Source organism: Cherax quadricarinatus, chromosome 75 (assembly GCF_038502225.1).
Source record: "Cherax quadricarinatus isolate ZL_2023a chromosome 75, ASM3850222v1, whole genome shotgun sequence".
Taxonomy (NCBI): Eukaryota; Metazoa; Arthropoda; class Malacostraca; order Decapoda; family Parastacidae; genus Cherax; species Cherax quadricarinatus.
The window spans coordinates 15,023,847-15,040,834 of record NC_091366.1 but is presented as its reverse complement, the minus strand read 5'-3'; the positions used below and the strand labels follow the sequence as shown (position 1 = coordinate 15,040,834).

Here is a 16,988-nt window from a genome sequence, read left to right as displayed (position 1 = left end):
CCTTATGAAGAAAGATTGAAGACTCTTAAGTTACATTCACTTGTTAGACGAAGAATGAGGGGAGACCTGATCGAAGTGTATAAGTGGAAGATAGGTATTAATAAAGGGGATATTAATAAGGTCTTGAGGATGTCTCTCCAAGAGAGAACCCGCAGTAATGGATTTAAATTAGATAAGTTTAGATTTAGAAAGGACACAGGAAAGTATTGGTTTGGAAATAGGGTAGTTGATGAGTGGAACAGTCTACCTAGTTGGGTTATTGAGGCTGGGACTTTGGGTAGTTTCAAATCTAGGTTGGATAAGTACATGAGTGGGAGGGGTTGGATTTGAGTGGGACTTTCACATCAGAGCTTATTTCTTGGGTGGCATTGAAAATTGGGTTGGGCAAATGTTTTGTTAGTGGGATGAATTGTAAAGGACCTGCCTAGTATGGGCCAACAGGCCTCCTGCAGTGTTCCTCCTTTCTTATGTTCTTATGTTCCGGGCTAGAGGAGGGTCCTGCTTATACAGCAGGTTAGGTCCTGGGCTAGGAGGGCCCTGCTTATACAGCAGGTTAGGGTCTGGGCTAGGAGGGCCCTGCTTATACAGCAGGTTAGGTTCTGGGCTAGGAGGGCCCTGCTTATACAGCAGGTTAGGTTCTGGGCTAGGAGGGCCCTGCTTATACAGCAGGTTAGGTTCTGGGCTAGGAGGGCCCTGCTTATACAGCAGGTTAGGTTCTGGGCTAGGAGGGCCCTACTTATACAGCAGGTTAGGTTCTGGGCTCTACAGGAGGGCCCCACTTATACAGCAGGTTAGGTTCTGGGCTATAGGAAGGCCCTGCTTATACAGCAGGTTAGGCTTTGGGCTACAGGCACAGGTGCTGTATAATCTTATGGGTTTAGTGCTCCTGCATGATTATAATAATCTGAGCTACAGGAGGGCCCCACTTAAACACCAGGTTAGGTTCCACGCTACAGAAGGGCCCTGCTTATACAGCAGGTTAAGTTCTGGGCTCTACAGGAGGGCCCCACTTAAACACCAGGTTAGGTTCCACGCTACAGAAGGGCCCTGCTTATACAGCAGGTTAAGTTCTGGGCTCTACAGGAGGGCCCCACTTAAACACCAGGTTAGGTTCCATGCTACAGAAGGGCCCTGCTTATACGGCAGGTTAAGTTCTGGGCTACTGCTTTATAGTACAAATAGCTGTAAAGTGGATCATAGCCTTTTATCACTTTCAAATGCATATAAAAGCCTTCTAACATGTTTACACTATCATATATTAAGTGAATAATAGAACTAGGCCTGAAAAATGGATATACAGTGCACACATTACTTACCTTAAAATATTTTCATTCTTGGCTTATAGCGAGTGGTGAACATATTTATTGTAGGAAGTCTGAATAAATGAAGAATGCTGATAATTGAAAACCACTGTGTTAGTGCAATGCTGTAAAGCAAAGCACTGTAAAATGAAGTGCTGTAAAGTGAAGCACTGTAAATTGAAGTGCTGTATAAAGTGAAGCACTGTAAATTGAAGTGCTGTAAAGTGAAGCATTGTAAAGTGAAATGCTGTATAGTGAATCAGTGCAAAGTGAAGTGCTGTAAAGTGAATCACTGTAAAGTGAAGTGCTGTAAAGTGAATCACTGTAAAGTGAAGTGCTGTAAATTGAAGTGCTGTATAAAGTGAAGCATTGTAAAGTGAAATGCTGTATAGTGAATCAGTGCAAAGTGAAGTGCTGTAAAGTGAAGCACTCTAAGTGAAACACTGTAAAGTGAAGTGCTGTAAAGCAGGGCCTGCCTGTATTTCAACTTCCTTCTGGCATCCTTTTCAGTTGAAGAGGATCCCAGAAGAGGATTGAAATATACAGATCAATTAATCTTGTGAGGTTTGTTTCCATGTGGGTTATTATTGATCACTGACAAGTGTTCATTACACGTTGGTATCCATTTGGGTTATGTACATGCTTTTCCTTACTCTTAATGCAGTACCAGTAAACTCAGTGAACCTCCATATAGGCTGATGTTTTTTCTGTAAACAAGATTGAAAAAAATACATCCAGAATTGAATAGCATTTCCACATACTAATCAATTTTGGATATAGTACTGTACTTTTTCAGCCACAGTAACAGAACATCGCACTACAGCGGAGCTTTATGAGAGAGTTTTCTGTATATGTATATTTTTTTTCTTCCAAAAAAAAATCTTAATTTAAAAAAAAAAAATTTTTGGGTGGGGCGGGGTGGGGGGGGGGTAGATCATAACAGCTGCAGCAAGAATGTCTATCCACATTTTTTGAGCTTAAATTAGTTAGGTTGTTGCCATGGAAACATTGCAGCTGGTTATCTTTTATATATTTGTTGCATTTGCTTTGCTTATGTGGAAGTTTAGCCTTCACAGGAGGAGGGGGGGGGCACCTCCTCATGCTCTGGTGAAGAGCTCTTGATCCAAGGAATTGGTGCTACCCTCCACTTCCTTGGATCAAAACTAATTGCAATTCCTTCTCCAGGTGATGTATGTCCCCAAAAAAGGTTTACTCATTCCCCATTAAAATGGTAATAATAATAATAATAATAATAATAATAATAATAATAATAATAATAATAATAATCATATCTAGAAGAATAATGCATGTATTTTTTTGTGATTTAACTGAAATTCTGGTGACAATTATTTTAATAGGTACTGTATGTCACTAAAGATATTGTGGCACTGCTGTTATTATTATCTTGTTAACAGTGACCATTACTACAGATATTGTGGCACTGCTGTTATCATTATCTTGTTAACAGTGACCATTACTACAGATATTGTGGCACTGCTGTTATTATTATCTTGTTAATAGTGACCATTACTACAGATATTGTGGCACTGCTGTTATCATTATCTTGTTAATAGTGACCATTACTACAGATATTGTGGCACTGCTGTTATCATTATCTTGTTAATAGTGACCATTACTACAGATATTGTGGCACTGCTGTTATTATTATCTTGTTAACAGTGACCATTACTAGATATTGTGGCACTGCTGCTATCATTATCTTGTTAATAGTGACCATTACTACAGATATTGTGGCACTGCTGTTATTATTATCATGTTAACAGTGACCATTACTACAGATATTGTGGCACTGCTGTTATTATTATCTTGTTAACAGTGACCATTACTACAGATATTGTGGCACTGCTGTTATTATTATCTTGTTAGCAGTGACCTACACTGATGCATTTTGGCAGGTAAAGGTGGTTTCCTGGGAATGGATGAAAGCGGTGTATTACTGGATGAGGGCCACCTGGTGGATAATCTGGGTGCCCCCATTCCCCTACCCTCGCCCTCGCGGTCGTCCCCTCGCTCTCAAGGCTCGGAGAATGGAGAGCGCTTTTCTCGTAAAGTTTTCGTTGGTGGACTCCCGCCTGATATAGATGAAGGTTAGTATTCAAGTTATTGGCATTGTGTACTCTTGCAGAAGTGCTGATTTTATTACAGCTGCTTAAATTAAAAGATTTTGACCAGAGATGCATTATTTTGGCGTAAATTTGCCTAATACGGTATAAATTTTCATTTGATATTTTAGAAATATGTAGAATATTAGTGTATACAAGTGCTCCTTGACTTACAATATTAGTGTATACAAGTGCTCCTTGACTTACAATGGGGTTACGTTCCAGCGAACTCATTATAAGTCGAAAATATTGTAAGTCTAATATTATTGATATATTAAATAAGTATATAAAGAATTAGTCACTGAATAAGTAAATAAACAGATAATTACTGTAACTGACTACATACAGCTTCTCTTCACTTAGTGATGTACTTGTTTACCAAAGACTCGGACTTATGACGGGTTCTCTGATCAGTATTCATACCTAAATAATGTATATAAGAGCTGATTTCCTCTATTTTGTTTATCACGATATACAGTGCTAGTCATGGCATTATGCCAGATGAGCGCCCCAGCATAATGCCGTGATGAAAATCAAAAGCCTGCCATACAGGGGATTTTTTTTTGTCAGTTCATTATACCAGGTAACAGCCGTTAGCATGGCATCACAGCCTGCTGCCACACTCCACAGTGACTTCTTAGTGCTCACATGGCTGCTGTGGTGAGAGGAAGTGTTACACTGTTGTCTCTCATCCACCCCATCTTTTGTCTGGTGTTCCCTTTGGTTTTGGGGCTATACATGTTTGATCATGGGTAAAAGGAAGTCTTTAACACCTGAAACTATAGCTCAAATCATAGGGCTTCACAAAGCTGGGCACCAGACGAAAGAAATAATGGTGAATGTTGGTGTGTGTGAGTGTTTAGTGAGGAACTGGGTGCAGCATTTCAAGGCTGGTGACAGTGTTGAGCTACCATCTGCCAAACCTCGGCCTGGCCCCTCAAAGAAGACGTCTGTTCATATCTTAACTGCGTTCAAAAACGCAGAGAGTACACCCAAGATAACTGCTAGAGAATTGAAAGAAAAGAACCCACACCTTCTCTCAGTGGTGTCTGTAAGAACTGTTAACAGACATGTGTCAGAACTGGACTACAGTAGTCACCGCCAGGTTAAGAAACTGATCCTTTCTAAACCACAGAAGAAACGTATGCTGGATTATGCAAAGAAATATCTTCACTGGAATCCTCAACAGTGGTCTGAAGTACTTTGGAGTGATGAAGCAACCTTCACTGTCACCTGTAACCATGGGGGACGTGTACCGGCCCAGAGGTAGTGACCCACTAGAGTAGACCCATGCTACACCTGTGGGACCACCAAACACCCAGACTCGCTCATGGTTTGGGGGTGTTTCAGTGCTCAGTGTTGGTGAACTCATTGTGCTTCCTAAAAACCAGCATATGAACCAGTATAATTACCTGGAGTTATTGTGTGACAATTTACCTGAGGCATTTGACAAGTATGGGGCTACAGTTTTTGTGCAGGATGGCACACCGTGTCATACCACCAAATCTGTAGTTCAGTGGCTTAAGGACTGTGAGGTTCTTTAATGACTGGCTAGGCAGTTCCCCAGACCTAAACCCTATTGAGAACCTCTGGTCAATAGTGAAACAAAGTTTACTGGGCAAGGATATCAGTTCCATCCCACAGCCGGAGGCTGCTCTGCATGAGGCATGGAATAATATACCTCCCCAAATCCACAAGAATTTGTGTGAGAGTCTTCCTCCATGGCTGAGGGATGTGATTGAGCATAAAGGACACAGCACCAAGTATTAAGACCTCAGTAAGTGTGAAAATATATATATTATAATCTTTCATGGTATGTGTTTGTGTTTTGGTACGTGTGTGGGGGAGGGGTGGCATAATGCCATGACTAGCACTGTACAGTGCACTGCTGTATAAACATTTAAAAATATTCCAGAAATGTTGTAAATGGTGCAAAGGTGACATTAAAACAATATCAAAGATGGTTGACACAAACCCATTACCATTATAGTATGCTCCTCACTTAGTGACGAATTCATTTACCGACCTACTCTTAGGAACACAACTTCATCGTTAAGTGAGGAGAAGCTGTGCAGCCTCTCCTCACTTAGTGACTTACTCGTTTACTGACTGCTCAGACTTATGACCAGCTCTCCAACAGGTATTCTGTTTATTACAGTATACAGTACGCTACTGTATAAACGTTTAAAAATATACAATGGACCCTCGACTAAAGGCTGCATCAGCTAACGCCAAAATCGGCTAACAGCTCTCTTTGGCGTCAACATATTGGCTTGGCCAATGCCAAAAAGCTCGGCTAAGGGCTTTTGTCCCGAATGTGTCCACGCAGCCTGAGCAGACCTGGCCACTCCAAGACTCCGTATATAGCCAGTCTGCCATTGTTTACAAGCCGTTGCAGCTGATTCCATGTGTACCTGCGATATATTTTGTATTCCATTGATTTTAGTGCTTGTAACTGCTATATGAGCCACCATGGGCCCAAAGAAAGTTTCTAGTGCCAGCCCTGTGATAAAGAAGGAAAGAAACACAATAAAATTCAAGAAAAAACTCGTAGCAAAGTACCAAAGTGGAGGAGGAAGAGAGAGGGGAGAATGTGCCTTCTGCAGTGATTCAGTGATTCTCCAATATGTACGATACTAAAGCAGCAGGTATCGATAAAGGCTATAGTACCAGCCAGCAATAAAGTGTAGAATTAACAGTGTAGCAAGTAAGTTAAGCGAGTAAGCTATAGAAAAAGACACGAAAGTAACTCTCCAATGTTGTTGGATGTGTGTATATCAGCTGAACATACGCCGGCCTGCTATCTTCCACTACCCTAAACCTCTGCCAACATCTCCTCCATTAAACTAACTAATCAAACTAACATCTCCAAGGTAAGTGTAAATATAAAAGTGTAAGTACAAAAGTAAATATAAGTGTAAATATAAGAGGACCCCAGTGGAAATACGTAAGTCACTCTGACTTTTTTGGGTTATCCTAGGTACTTTACACAGATACTGCTATGTATGATAATCTGTGCAACTGTATTTGTGTATACCTGAATAAACATGCTTATTTATAAATTAAAATGTAAATATTTCTTATTTATAAATTACATTGTTAAAGTGTGATAGTGGTGGTGGCAGAAGCCTCCACCTCCACCACTACGACTTCTCTCAGTGGCCCTTATAAACCCAACAACAACAATTACACCATTTACTCCTCTCATACATTATGACATATTTTATTCATTCTAGAGTATATATCATGTTTCTATGTTATTAATATTGTTTATAATGTCATATTAGATGATTTGTGATGGATAAATAAGCCATAGAGATGATATTAGCATCATATTGAAGCATAATAAACTTACCTTCCACTTGCCTCCTACGTGTCTGTCATACACCAACAAGTCAAGTCAATTAAGGTAAGTCAATAAAGGTGTGATGTTAAATGTTCATTTATTCATTTTATTAGTGCTTTATATTTATTTGTCATTGTTTTCTGTATATACAGGTCTCCCTCAACATTCGCGAGGGTTAAGGGATCAAGAGCCTTGCGAATGTTGAAAAATCGCGAATGTTTGGTGCCCCAGTATATTGTAGGGAACTAAAATATAATACTGCTTCCTTAACTTGTTGAACCATGAACAATCATACATTACATGAAAATGTAAAATATTGTACTAAATACATACATGTTATGGTTCAATAACATGTATGTTATTAAATACCACTGCCTCCACCAGTGCCTCAACCACTGCGGCGCACTGCTCGTATTTTGGTACAATTTCTTTTTTCAATTATATCGTGTTTCTCAATTTCTTTACCAAAGGGCTGGCACTAGCAAGTTTCATTGGGCCCAGGGTTAATTATGTAGCAGTCACACTCAATCTACAAGCACCAAACACAATGAATTATTGTGAAATGTTTGGAAGAGTGTGGAGACTAATGCTCACTCCAGCATAAACAAAACCACACTGACTGACGATGCCTCAACCACTTCTTCCACCACTGCTTCAACCCTCATATTTTTGTACAATTTCGTATGATTATTATTGTTATTATTATTAATATAGAATTGAAGAAGGAAATAGTACAAAAATACGAGGGTTGAAGCAGTGGTGGAAGAAGTGGTTGAGGCATCATCAGTCAGTGTGGCTTTGTTTATGCTGGAGTGAGTATTAGTCTCCACACTCTTCCAAACATTTCACAATAATTCATTGTGTTTGGTGCTTGTAGATTGAGTGTGACTGGAGTGGTAGAGGCAGTGGTAGAGGCAGCGGTTGAGGCAGTGGTTGAGGCGGCAGTTGAGGCAGTGGTTGAGGGAGTGGTTTTTAATAACATGTTATTAATAATGATAATAATACATGTTATTAATAATAATAATAATACATGTTATTAATAATAACATGTATTAATCTTCTAGGTAGTAGGTTGGTAGACAGCAACCGCCCAGGGAGGTACTACCGTCCTGCCAAGTGAATGTAAAACTGAAGCCTGTAACTGTTTTACACGATGGTAGGATTGTTGGTGTCTTTTTTTTGTGTCTCATACACATGCAAGATTTCAGGTATGTCTTGCTACTTCTACTTACACTTAGGTCACACTACACATACATGTACAAGCATATATATACACACACCCCTTTGGGTTTTCTTCTATTTTCTTTCTAGTTCTTGTTCTTGTTTATTTCCTCTTACCTCCATGGGGAAGTGGAACAGAATTCTTCCTCCGTAAGCCATGCGTGTTGTAAGAGGCGACTAAAATGCCGGGAGCAAGGGGCTAGTAACCTCTTCTCCTGTATATATTACTAAATGCAAAAGGAGAAACTTTCGTTTTTCCTTTTGGGCCACCCCGCCTCGGTGGGATACAGCCGGTGTGTTGAAAGAAAGAAAGATGTATTAATCTTATTAATAACATATATCTTATTAAATACTACTGCCTCAACCACTGCCTCAACCGCTGCCTCTACCACTCCAGTCACACTCAATCTACAAGCACCAAACACAATGAATTATTGTGAAATGTTTGGAAGAGTGTGGAGACTAATACTCACTCCAGCATAAACAAAGCCACACTGACTGACGATGCCTCAACCACTTCTTCCACCACTGCTTCAACCCTCGTATTTTTTTACAATTTCCTTCAATGCTATCGTATTATTATTATTATTATTATTATTATTATTATTATTATTAGCAGTAGCATAAATGTTTGATTCTTTGCCATGTTCAAGAGTAAACATATGATGTCACCATCCAATACCTGTCCAAATAGGCATTCCAATATTCAGTCAGGAATGGGTTGACATTACAGTGGTCCCTCAATAATTGTCTGGCCTGAAAGTCGTCCATTTCGGAAATAGTCCCGTTATTTCGTCTAAACATTGGTTCGCAAATGGTCCATTAACTCGCTAATCGTCCTTTGTCCGGGACGTGTACTCACGCTCTGAGCCGCCTGGGCCTGCCTTCCCAGCCAGTGTGCCATTGTTTACCAGTGAGCGATGGTCCCCTCACGTGTTCATACGAAATATTTCGTAATATTCCATTGATTTTAGTGCTTGCAAGTGCTAAATAAGCTACCATGGCTCCAAAGAAAGCTCCTAGTGCCAAGCCTTTGGTAAAGAAGATGAGAAATATGAATGAATTTAAGAAAAACATCATTGAACAATATGAAAGTGGCGTACATGTGGGCGAACTGGCCAGGATGTATAACAAATCCCGTGCAACCATATCTTCCATCATAGCCAAGAAAAAGGAAATCAAGGATGCTGTTGTTGCAAAGGGGGTAAATATGCTGACAAAAATGAGATCATCAGTACTTGAAGATGTTGAGAAGTTATTATTGGTGTGGATAAACGAGAAAAAATCAGCAGGAGATAGTCTTATGATGTTGCTTATTTGTGAAAAGGGTAGGCAGTTGCATGACGATTTGGTAAAGAAATTGCCTGCAACTAGTGGTGATGTGAGTGAATTTAAGGCCAGCAAAGGCTGGTTTGAGAGATTTAAGAAGCGTACTGGCATACACAGTGTGATAAGGCATTGTGAGGCTGCCAGTTCGGACCAAAAAGCGGCTGAAAAATATGTGCAGGAATTCAATGAGTACATAGAGGCTGAAGGACTGAAACCTGAACAAGTGTTCAATTGTGACGAAACAGCCCATGGACCAGCAGATCATTTCAAACTTTAAAAAACTCTACACCAAAGCAATGTTTGAAAGGTGCTTTAATGTGACCTCAGACACTCACTTGACCCTAAGAGAGTTTTGGAAAGATCACTTCAGTATCCTCCATTGCATAAGCTTTATAAATAAGGCTTGGGAGGGAGTGACTACTAGGACTTTGAACTCTGCTTGGAGAAAACTGTGGCCAGATTGTGTCCACAAGAGAGATTTTGAAGGGTTTGGGGCTGACCTTGATGAGCCTATGGCAGTTGTAGAACCTATTGTGGCATTGGGGAGCTCCATGGGGTTGGATGTGAGTTTGGAGGATGTGGAAGAGTTGGTGGTGGACCACAATGAAGAGCTAACCACTGAGGAGCTGCAAGAGCTTCAGCTGGAACGGCAACAGATCGCAGCTCAGAATATTGCTGCAGAGGAGGAGGAAGAGAGATGGATGAAGTTGCCTTCTTCAGAAATTAGGGAGATTTTTGAAATGTGGGGTAGGATGGAAAGATTTATGAAGAAACATCACCCTGACAAGGCTGTTGCAAGCCATATCGGCAACTTGTACAGTGACAAAGTCTTGGCCCATTTTAGGGAAGTTTTAAAGAAACACCAGAAACAGAGCTCTCTGGACACTCTTTTTGCGAGACAGGACTCCAGTGACTCTCAAACTGGTTCTAGTGGCATTAAGAAACAGAGAAGAGAAGTAACCCCAGAAAAGGACTTGGTACCTGAGGTGTTGATGGAAGGGGATTCCCCTTCCAAACAGTAAATTAATCCAATCTCTCCCCTCCTCCAGTCTTCCATACACTAAGAAGACTCACCAATAAAGGTAAGTGTTATGCTGTTAATGTTTTATTCATCATGTCCCATTGTATTGTGCATGTACTACATCTATATTTCATGTAAAAAAAATTTTTTGTTTTGATACTTCTGGGTGTCTGGAACGGATTAATTGTATTTACATTGTTTCTTATGGGGAAAATGGATTAAAAAATCGTTAATTTCGAAAATAGTCACACTTCCTGGAATGGAATAATTACGAAAAACGAGGGTCCACTGTATGTGTATGGAGCAACTTGCAATGTGAACACTGACTGATGTTGTAGTGGCCAGGCTTAGGCTTGGTTACAAGTACTTCTGGCAGTTTGGCAGACACACAAATGATGATCAAACTAAATGCAGAGTGTGTGGCCAGCCCTATGGTCACTATCTTGAACACTATGTGCTTATTGAGGAATATAGATAGTATAATAACCTATGTGACATGTCAAGATCTCTTATTAATGAAAATAAGATACCAGATATACTAAGCAAATTTCCTAAATTTGCTTGTAACAGATAAGTGAACTGTAGATATGTAAATATAAATCCAAATGTACACCTGTTAACCCTTTTGAGGCCTATTTCCTAGGCCTTTTGTGTATCCCTATGCTTTTGCACTACCGTCCACAGGATGGATGTGAGGTACACAATAAACTAGCCACTTTGGTGGCAAAATCTAAAATCTAACCACTTGGCCAGGTGGCTCTAATAAGATTCACCCAATTAGGTATATTTCTGTATGATTTCAGGAATCGGGTGTAAAATTCTTTAGCAAGTGGTTATGTTTTGATTTCAGTCTCATATTGAAGTGTGGGGGGGGGGGGTTAGTGGGTGCAGTGCACTCAAGTGCTTCATACAGGCACTCAAGTGAAGGGAGGTAGTGGGTGCATTGCTTGAGTGTTTCATACAGGCACTCAAGTGAGGGGAGGTAGTGGGTGCATTGCTTGAGAGCTTTATACAGGCACTCAAGTGAAGGGAGGTAGTGGGTGTAGCACTTGAGTGCTTCATACAGGCACTCGAGTGAGATCCCCATCATAGATGTTGATGACAGTTGTGGGAGAGGCAACTGAGGAATCTACAGATGATCTTCACTTTACAATCGTTTGACTTACGATATTACAGCTTTACGATGGCGCCATAGCAGTGCACATTCAGTACTGTACAATAAGATAAGATTTTGTTCAGATTTTTATTCCAGAGGGTTAGCCACCCGTCATCAAGGACTGTCTGTCTTATTTCCATTGGGTTCCTTCAGTCTTGTCCCCCAGGATGCCACCCACACCAGTCGGCTAACACCCAGGTACCTACTTGCTTGCTAAGTGAACAGGGACAGCAGGTATAAGGAAACATGCCCAATGTTACCACGTGGCTGGGGATTGAACCATGGGTACTTAGTGTGTGAGGCAAGAGCATTGTCTACCAGGCCACGGGACCAGGGGCATTGTAAGGGGGGGGGGCGCCCTGGGTGACACTGTTTAGGGGTGGCACCGTAGAGCCTCTAAAGAAGGTAACACTAATGACCAAAACCATGCTGCAGCAACCTAAGAGAAAAATCCTTCGTTTCTATATAGCCTATTATAGGATTACAGAGTACAAATAGGCCTATATAGGAAAAATCATTTTTTTTGATGTGATAGATAAATAACAAAAAAGGCACAATACCGTGACTGGAACGATACACAAATAACCCGCACATAAAAGAGAGAAGCTTACGACGACGTTTCGGTCCGACTTGGACCATTGACAAAGTCACACTAACCAGAATTGGAGCAGGACGGCTATATATAGGCAGGAAGAGGTGGTGGTAGTAGTAGTAGTACAAGAATGGTATATAATACCGACAAGATGAAATTAAGACACATGCGCAACACCCGGGCATCCCTATCATAGACGTTTCACCATCCAGCCAGCCACTGGATGGCGAAACGTCCACAACAAAGACAACCAGACGCCGCACCTGTGTCTTAATTTCATCAGTAGTTGTAGTAGAAGAAGAGGTAGTAGTAGTAGAAGAAGAGGTAGTAGTAGTGGTAGTGGTAGAAGTGGGAAATAAGGAGGACGAGCCAGTCAAATACAAAGGAAGGGGAGCACTGCAAGAGAGCTAGGTGCCCACTGAGGGAGAGCAAGCGCACAGAAGTGTGTGAAAGGGGAAGTGGTGAAATAAATGAAGAAGGAACAGAAACACGAGACAGAAGAGAGAAAGACAACCCAGAGGAGAAAAGGAAAGAGGAAAGGGGAAGGGGAAGAGGGAGAAGAAAAAGAAAAAGAAAAAATGAGGAGTCAGGTTAAGTCACGGGTGTTCTGAAGTTTGGAGCATTTTATAATGCTCCAGTGGCTGGCTGGATGGTGAAACGTCTATGATAGGGATGCCCGGGTGTTGCGCATGTGTCTTAATTTCATCTTGTCGGTATTATATACCATTCTTGTACTACTACTACTACTACTACTACTACTACCACCACCACCACCACCACCACCACCACCACCACCACCACCACCACCACCACCACCACCACCACCATCACCACCACCATCACCACCACCACCACCATCACCATCACCACCACAACCACCACCACCACCACCACCACCACCACCACCACCACCAACACCACCATCACCACCACCATCACCACCACTACCATCACCCCCACAACCATCACCATCACCACCACCACCACCACCACCATCACCACCACCACCACCACCACCACCACCACCACCACCACCACCACCACCACCACCACCACCATCACCACCACCACCACCACCACCACCACCACCACCACCACCACCACCACCACCACCATCACCACCACCACCACCACCACCACCACCACCACCACCACCACCACCACCACCACCACCACCACCACCACCACCACCACCACCACCACCACCACCACCACCACCACCACCACCACCACCACCACCACCACCACCACCACCACCACCACCACCACCACCACCACCACCACCACCAGCAGCTGCAGCTGCTGCTGCTGCTGCTCCAGCAGCTCCAGCAGCTCCAGCAGCTCCAGCAGCTCCAGCAGCTCCAGCAGCTCCAGCTCCTCCTCCTCCTCCTCCTCCTCCTCCTCCTCCTCCTCCTCCTCCTCCTCCTCCTCCTCTTCTTCTTCTTCTTCTTCTTCTTCCTGTCTATATATAGCCATCCTGCTCCACTTCTGGTTAGTGTGACTTTGTCAATGGTCCAAGTCGGACCGAAACGTCGTCCTAAGCTTCTCTCTTTTATGTGCGGGTTATATGTGTATGTGATAGATAATTTTGCAGGATTGAAGGCAAGGAAATGAAATATCAGATTCTTTGAGATGTTACATGTACTCAAGGTTAAATCGGAACTAGTGTTTTTCTTTATTTTTCAAGTTTTTTTTTTTCCATTGTTGAAGATGAATAAATGTAGGATCTGTTGCTGTACTCAAAGTGGTATTTGAGTTTGTTTCCTCAATATTACTATGATTATTTATTTTATCATTTAAACATTCTCATTGCTAAACATTAGTCACTAGGCATGCAGCAGTGATGTAATTGGAGTTTACTACCCGTATCCCCCCGCCCTTGGATTTCATGGGGTGACACCAAAGATTCCACCCTGGGTGACACCAAAGATTTTGCCCTGGGTGACACCAAAGATTCTGCCCCGGGTGACACCAACCCTAGCGACGCCTCTGCACGGGATAAACTACATTGCATTTGTTTATTTACTTTTCAATACTGGTATTTAGTTACAATAATTATTTGTTTACATGTATTTACTCATTCAGTGACAGTAGTTATTTATTTATTTATCATATCATATTTCAACTTGCAGTATTGTCAACTTACAATGGGCTCATTGAAACATAGCCCCATCATAAGTCAAGGAGAACATATATTTGTTTTAGAGTGTCTTAGTCCTCTTTACCAAAGACCCACCTGTTATGGGGCTGTAGGACCCAACATGTATTTATAAGTAACAGTTACTCTGGAATACCTAATTATATTGAATTGATGGGGACTTTGCTCTAAATGTCAGAAGGACTGATCAACCTTATGACTGAGAGGCAGCTGGGTCAAGCCTATTTTTCTCAATATAATAGGTTATACTATAGACACATAAACACACAATTTAAATAAGTAGTTTATAAAGTTGTATTTCTTATTGTAAAAGTAAAATTAAGGGTGGTAGAATTGTGGTAACTGGAGAATTGTGCTTGGCAACAGTCTTTTGTTTTGGTGGGAGGAGCTTAGGTAGGCTTCTCTCTCTCTCCCTCTCACTAACTCTCTCTCTCTGTGGCTGACCTTCAACCTGGCAGGATCTCTGGGTCCTTCTCCTATCTTTTGGGGCATCATGTGTGCTCCAGGGGTGAGTTTTTGTAATTTAAGTTGTGGCCACCATACCCAGGGTGACTAAAGTGTGTCAAAACACTGGTTAGCCCAGAGTTATGTCAAGAGAGAAGGACAAAAGTTAATAAGGTACACCATGTGGGAGAACAGCTATGGAGTGTGTAGATCTTTGTTTTTAAAGTGTGGGGCTGTAATTGTATATTCTGTACATATCTATTGAGAATACAGTTATATTTTTATAAAAAAAAAAAAATTAATTGTATTCTCAATAGATATGTACAGAATATACAATTACAGCCCCACACTTTAAAAACAAAGATCTACACACTCAATTGGATCACTGTGATCCGGTATGCACAGATCAGAACCTTTAATGAGTTTTGAGATTTTATCTACTTCCAGCTGGCCCAGGGCAGGGCTGTGGCAGCAGGAAACCTCTTGAAACTCTCAGAGTCTCTCATCCATGCATTCCAGAGTTAAAAAAAAATATTGGCACTCTAATAATATACAAATTTTATTTTATTTTTATTTATTTATTTATAATTTGAGCACACATACAGAGGTACAAAAAATACAGATAAGAGCAGCATGCCAAAGCCACTTATACTATGCATAGCATTACGGGCTGGCTTAAAATTAACTTAAGATTAACTAAGCAATGATGAGATCAGTGAAAAACATTAATGTAAACAGATTACTATAAAGCACAAGTGAGTATTACAAAGACAGGTCATATGGTTGCATGCATTGTTGTAAATTCAGTAGAATGGAGTATTCTGTTAGGTAGTGTATTTAAAAAAATAATAAAGTTAGATTGGGTTTTAGGTTTAACATTTATGTGATATAATTGTGAGAAACATTTAAGATATACAATTTATAAGGTTCAGTTATTCAGTATTTATTTGGTTTTGGGTGAGTAAGTGATCTTTGAGAAGAGACTTGAATTTATAAACAGGTAGTGTTTCTTTTATATTTACAGGTAATGAATTCCAGATTTTAGGGCCTTTTATGTGCATTGAGTTTTTGCATAGCGTGAGATGGACACGAGGAATATCAAAGAGTGATCTGTGCCTTGTGTTATGGTCATGTGTTCTGTTGAGGTTGGCAAGGAGATGTTTGAGGGGAGGGTTAATATCAGAGTTAAGTGTTCTATGTATGTAATAGGTGCAGTAATAAGTATGGATGTTTTGTATGGTGAGTAGGTTGAGTGTATTGAATATTGGTGGAGTGTGCTGCCTGTAGTGAGAATTTGTTATCATTCTAACTGCAGCCTTTTGTTGGGTAATTAGTGGTCTGAGATGGTTACTTGTTGTTGAGCCCCATGCACAAATTCCATAGGTGAGATAGGGGTAAATAAGAGAGTGATATAGGGCCAGGAGGGCTGACTGTGGAGCATAGTACCGTATCTTCGATAGTATGCCTACAGTCTTGGAAATTTTCTTAGAAATTTGTTGTATATGTGTATGAAATTTGAGTCTATTATCTAGGTGGATTCCTAAGAATTTTCCCTCTGTTAGCTTTGTGATAGGTGATCCGTTTATCATTATGTTAAGAGGGACATCTGTAGCTCTGTTACCAAACTGAATGAAGTAGGTTTTGTCAATGTTTAGTGTAAGTTTGTTAGTACTCATCCAGGTAGATATTTTCTGTAATTCGGTATTTACAGTATTGGCTAGCGTGACTGGGCTCGGGTGGGAGAAGACGTATGTTGTGTCATCAGCAAATAGTGTGGGTTTGAGTAATTGCGAAGCATTTGGTAGGTCATTTATATATAGGAGAAAGAGAAGAGGGCCAAGGACACTTCCCTGTGGGACACCAACTGTAATTGGTTGTGCAGAAGAGTTTGCCCCATTTGCGTACACATATTGGCTTCTGTTGCTGAGGTATGACTTGAGGTAGTTGAGGGAGTGCCCTCTTATACCATAGTGTGACAATTTTACGTGGAGCAAGTCATGGTCAACTGTATCAAAAGCTTTACGTAAGTCAATGAAGATCCCCAGTGGGACTTCTTTTTTCTCTATTGCAGTGTATATATGTTCTAGCATGTGTATAATAGCATCATTAGTATTTTTATTAGGCCTGAATCCAAATTGGCAGGGGTTGAGTATGTTTTGGGAGATAAGGTAGGAGTAGATTCGTTTATGAATTAATTTTTCGAAGATTTTTGAGAGAGGGTGTAAGTTGGATATTGGCCTATAGTTATTCAACTCTGTTTGGTCTCCTCCTTTGTGGATCGGGGTGACCCTTGCTAT

The 16,988-nt window shown here is 41.1% G+C and overlaps 1 protein-coding gene across 1 annotated transcript in view; it reads left to right on the top strand.

Annotated features, from left to right (window-relative positions):
- Positions 1-3,223: 3,223 nt before the first annotated feature.
- The window catches only part of orb2, a gene marked incomplete at its 5' end in the record, with an annotated part of 48,134 nt that continues 34,369 nt past the window's right edge, over positions 3,224-16,988 (top strand). The window contains 1 exon segment of the mRNA XM_053780912.2: positions 3,224-3,409. Coding sequence (XP_053636887.2) covers positions 3,224-3,409 — 186 coding nt within the window.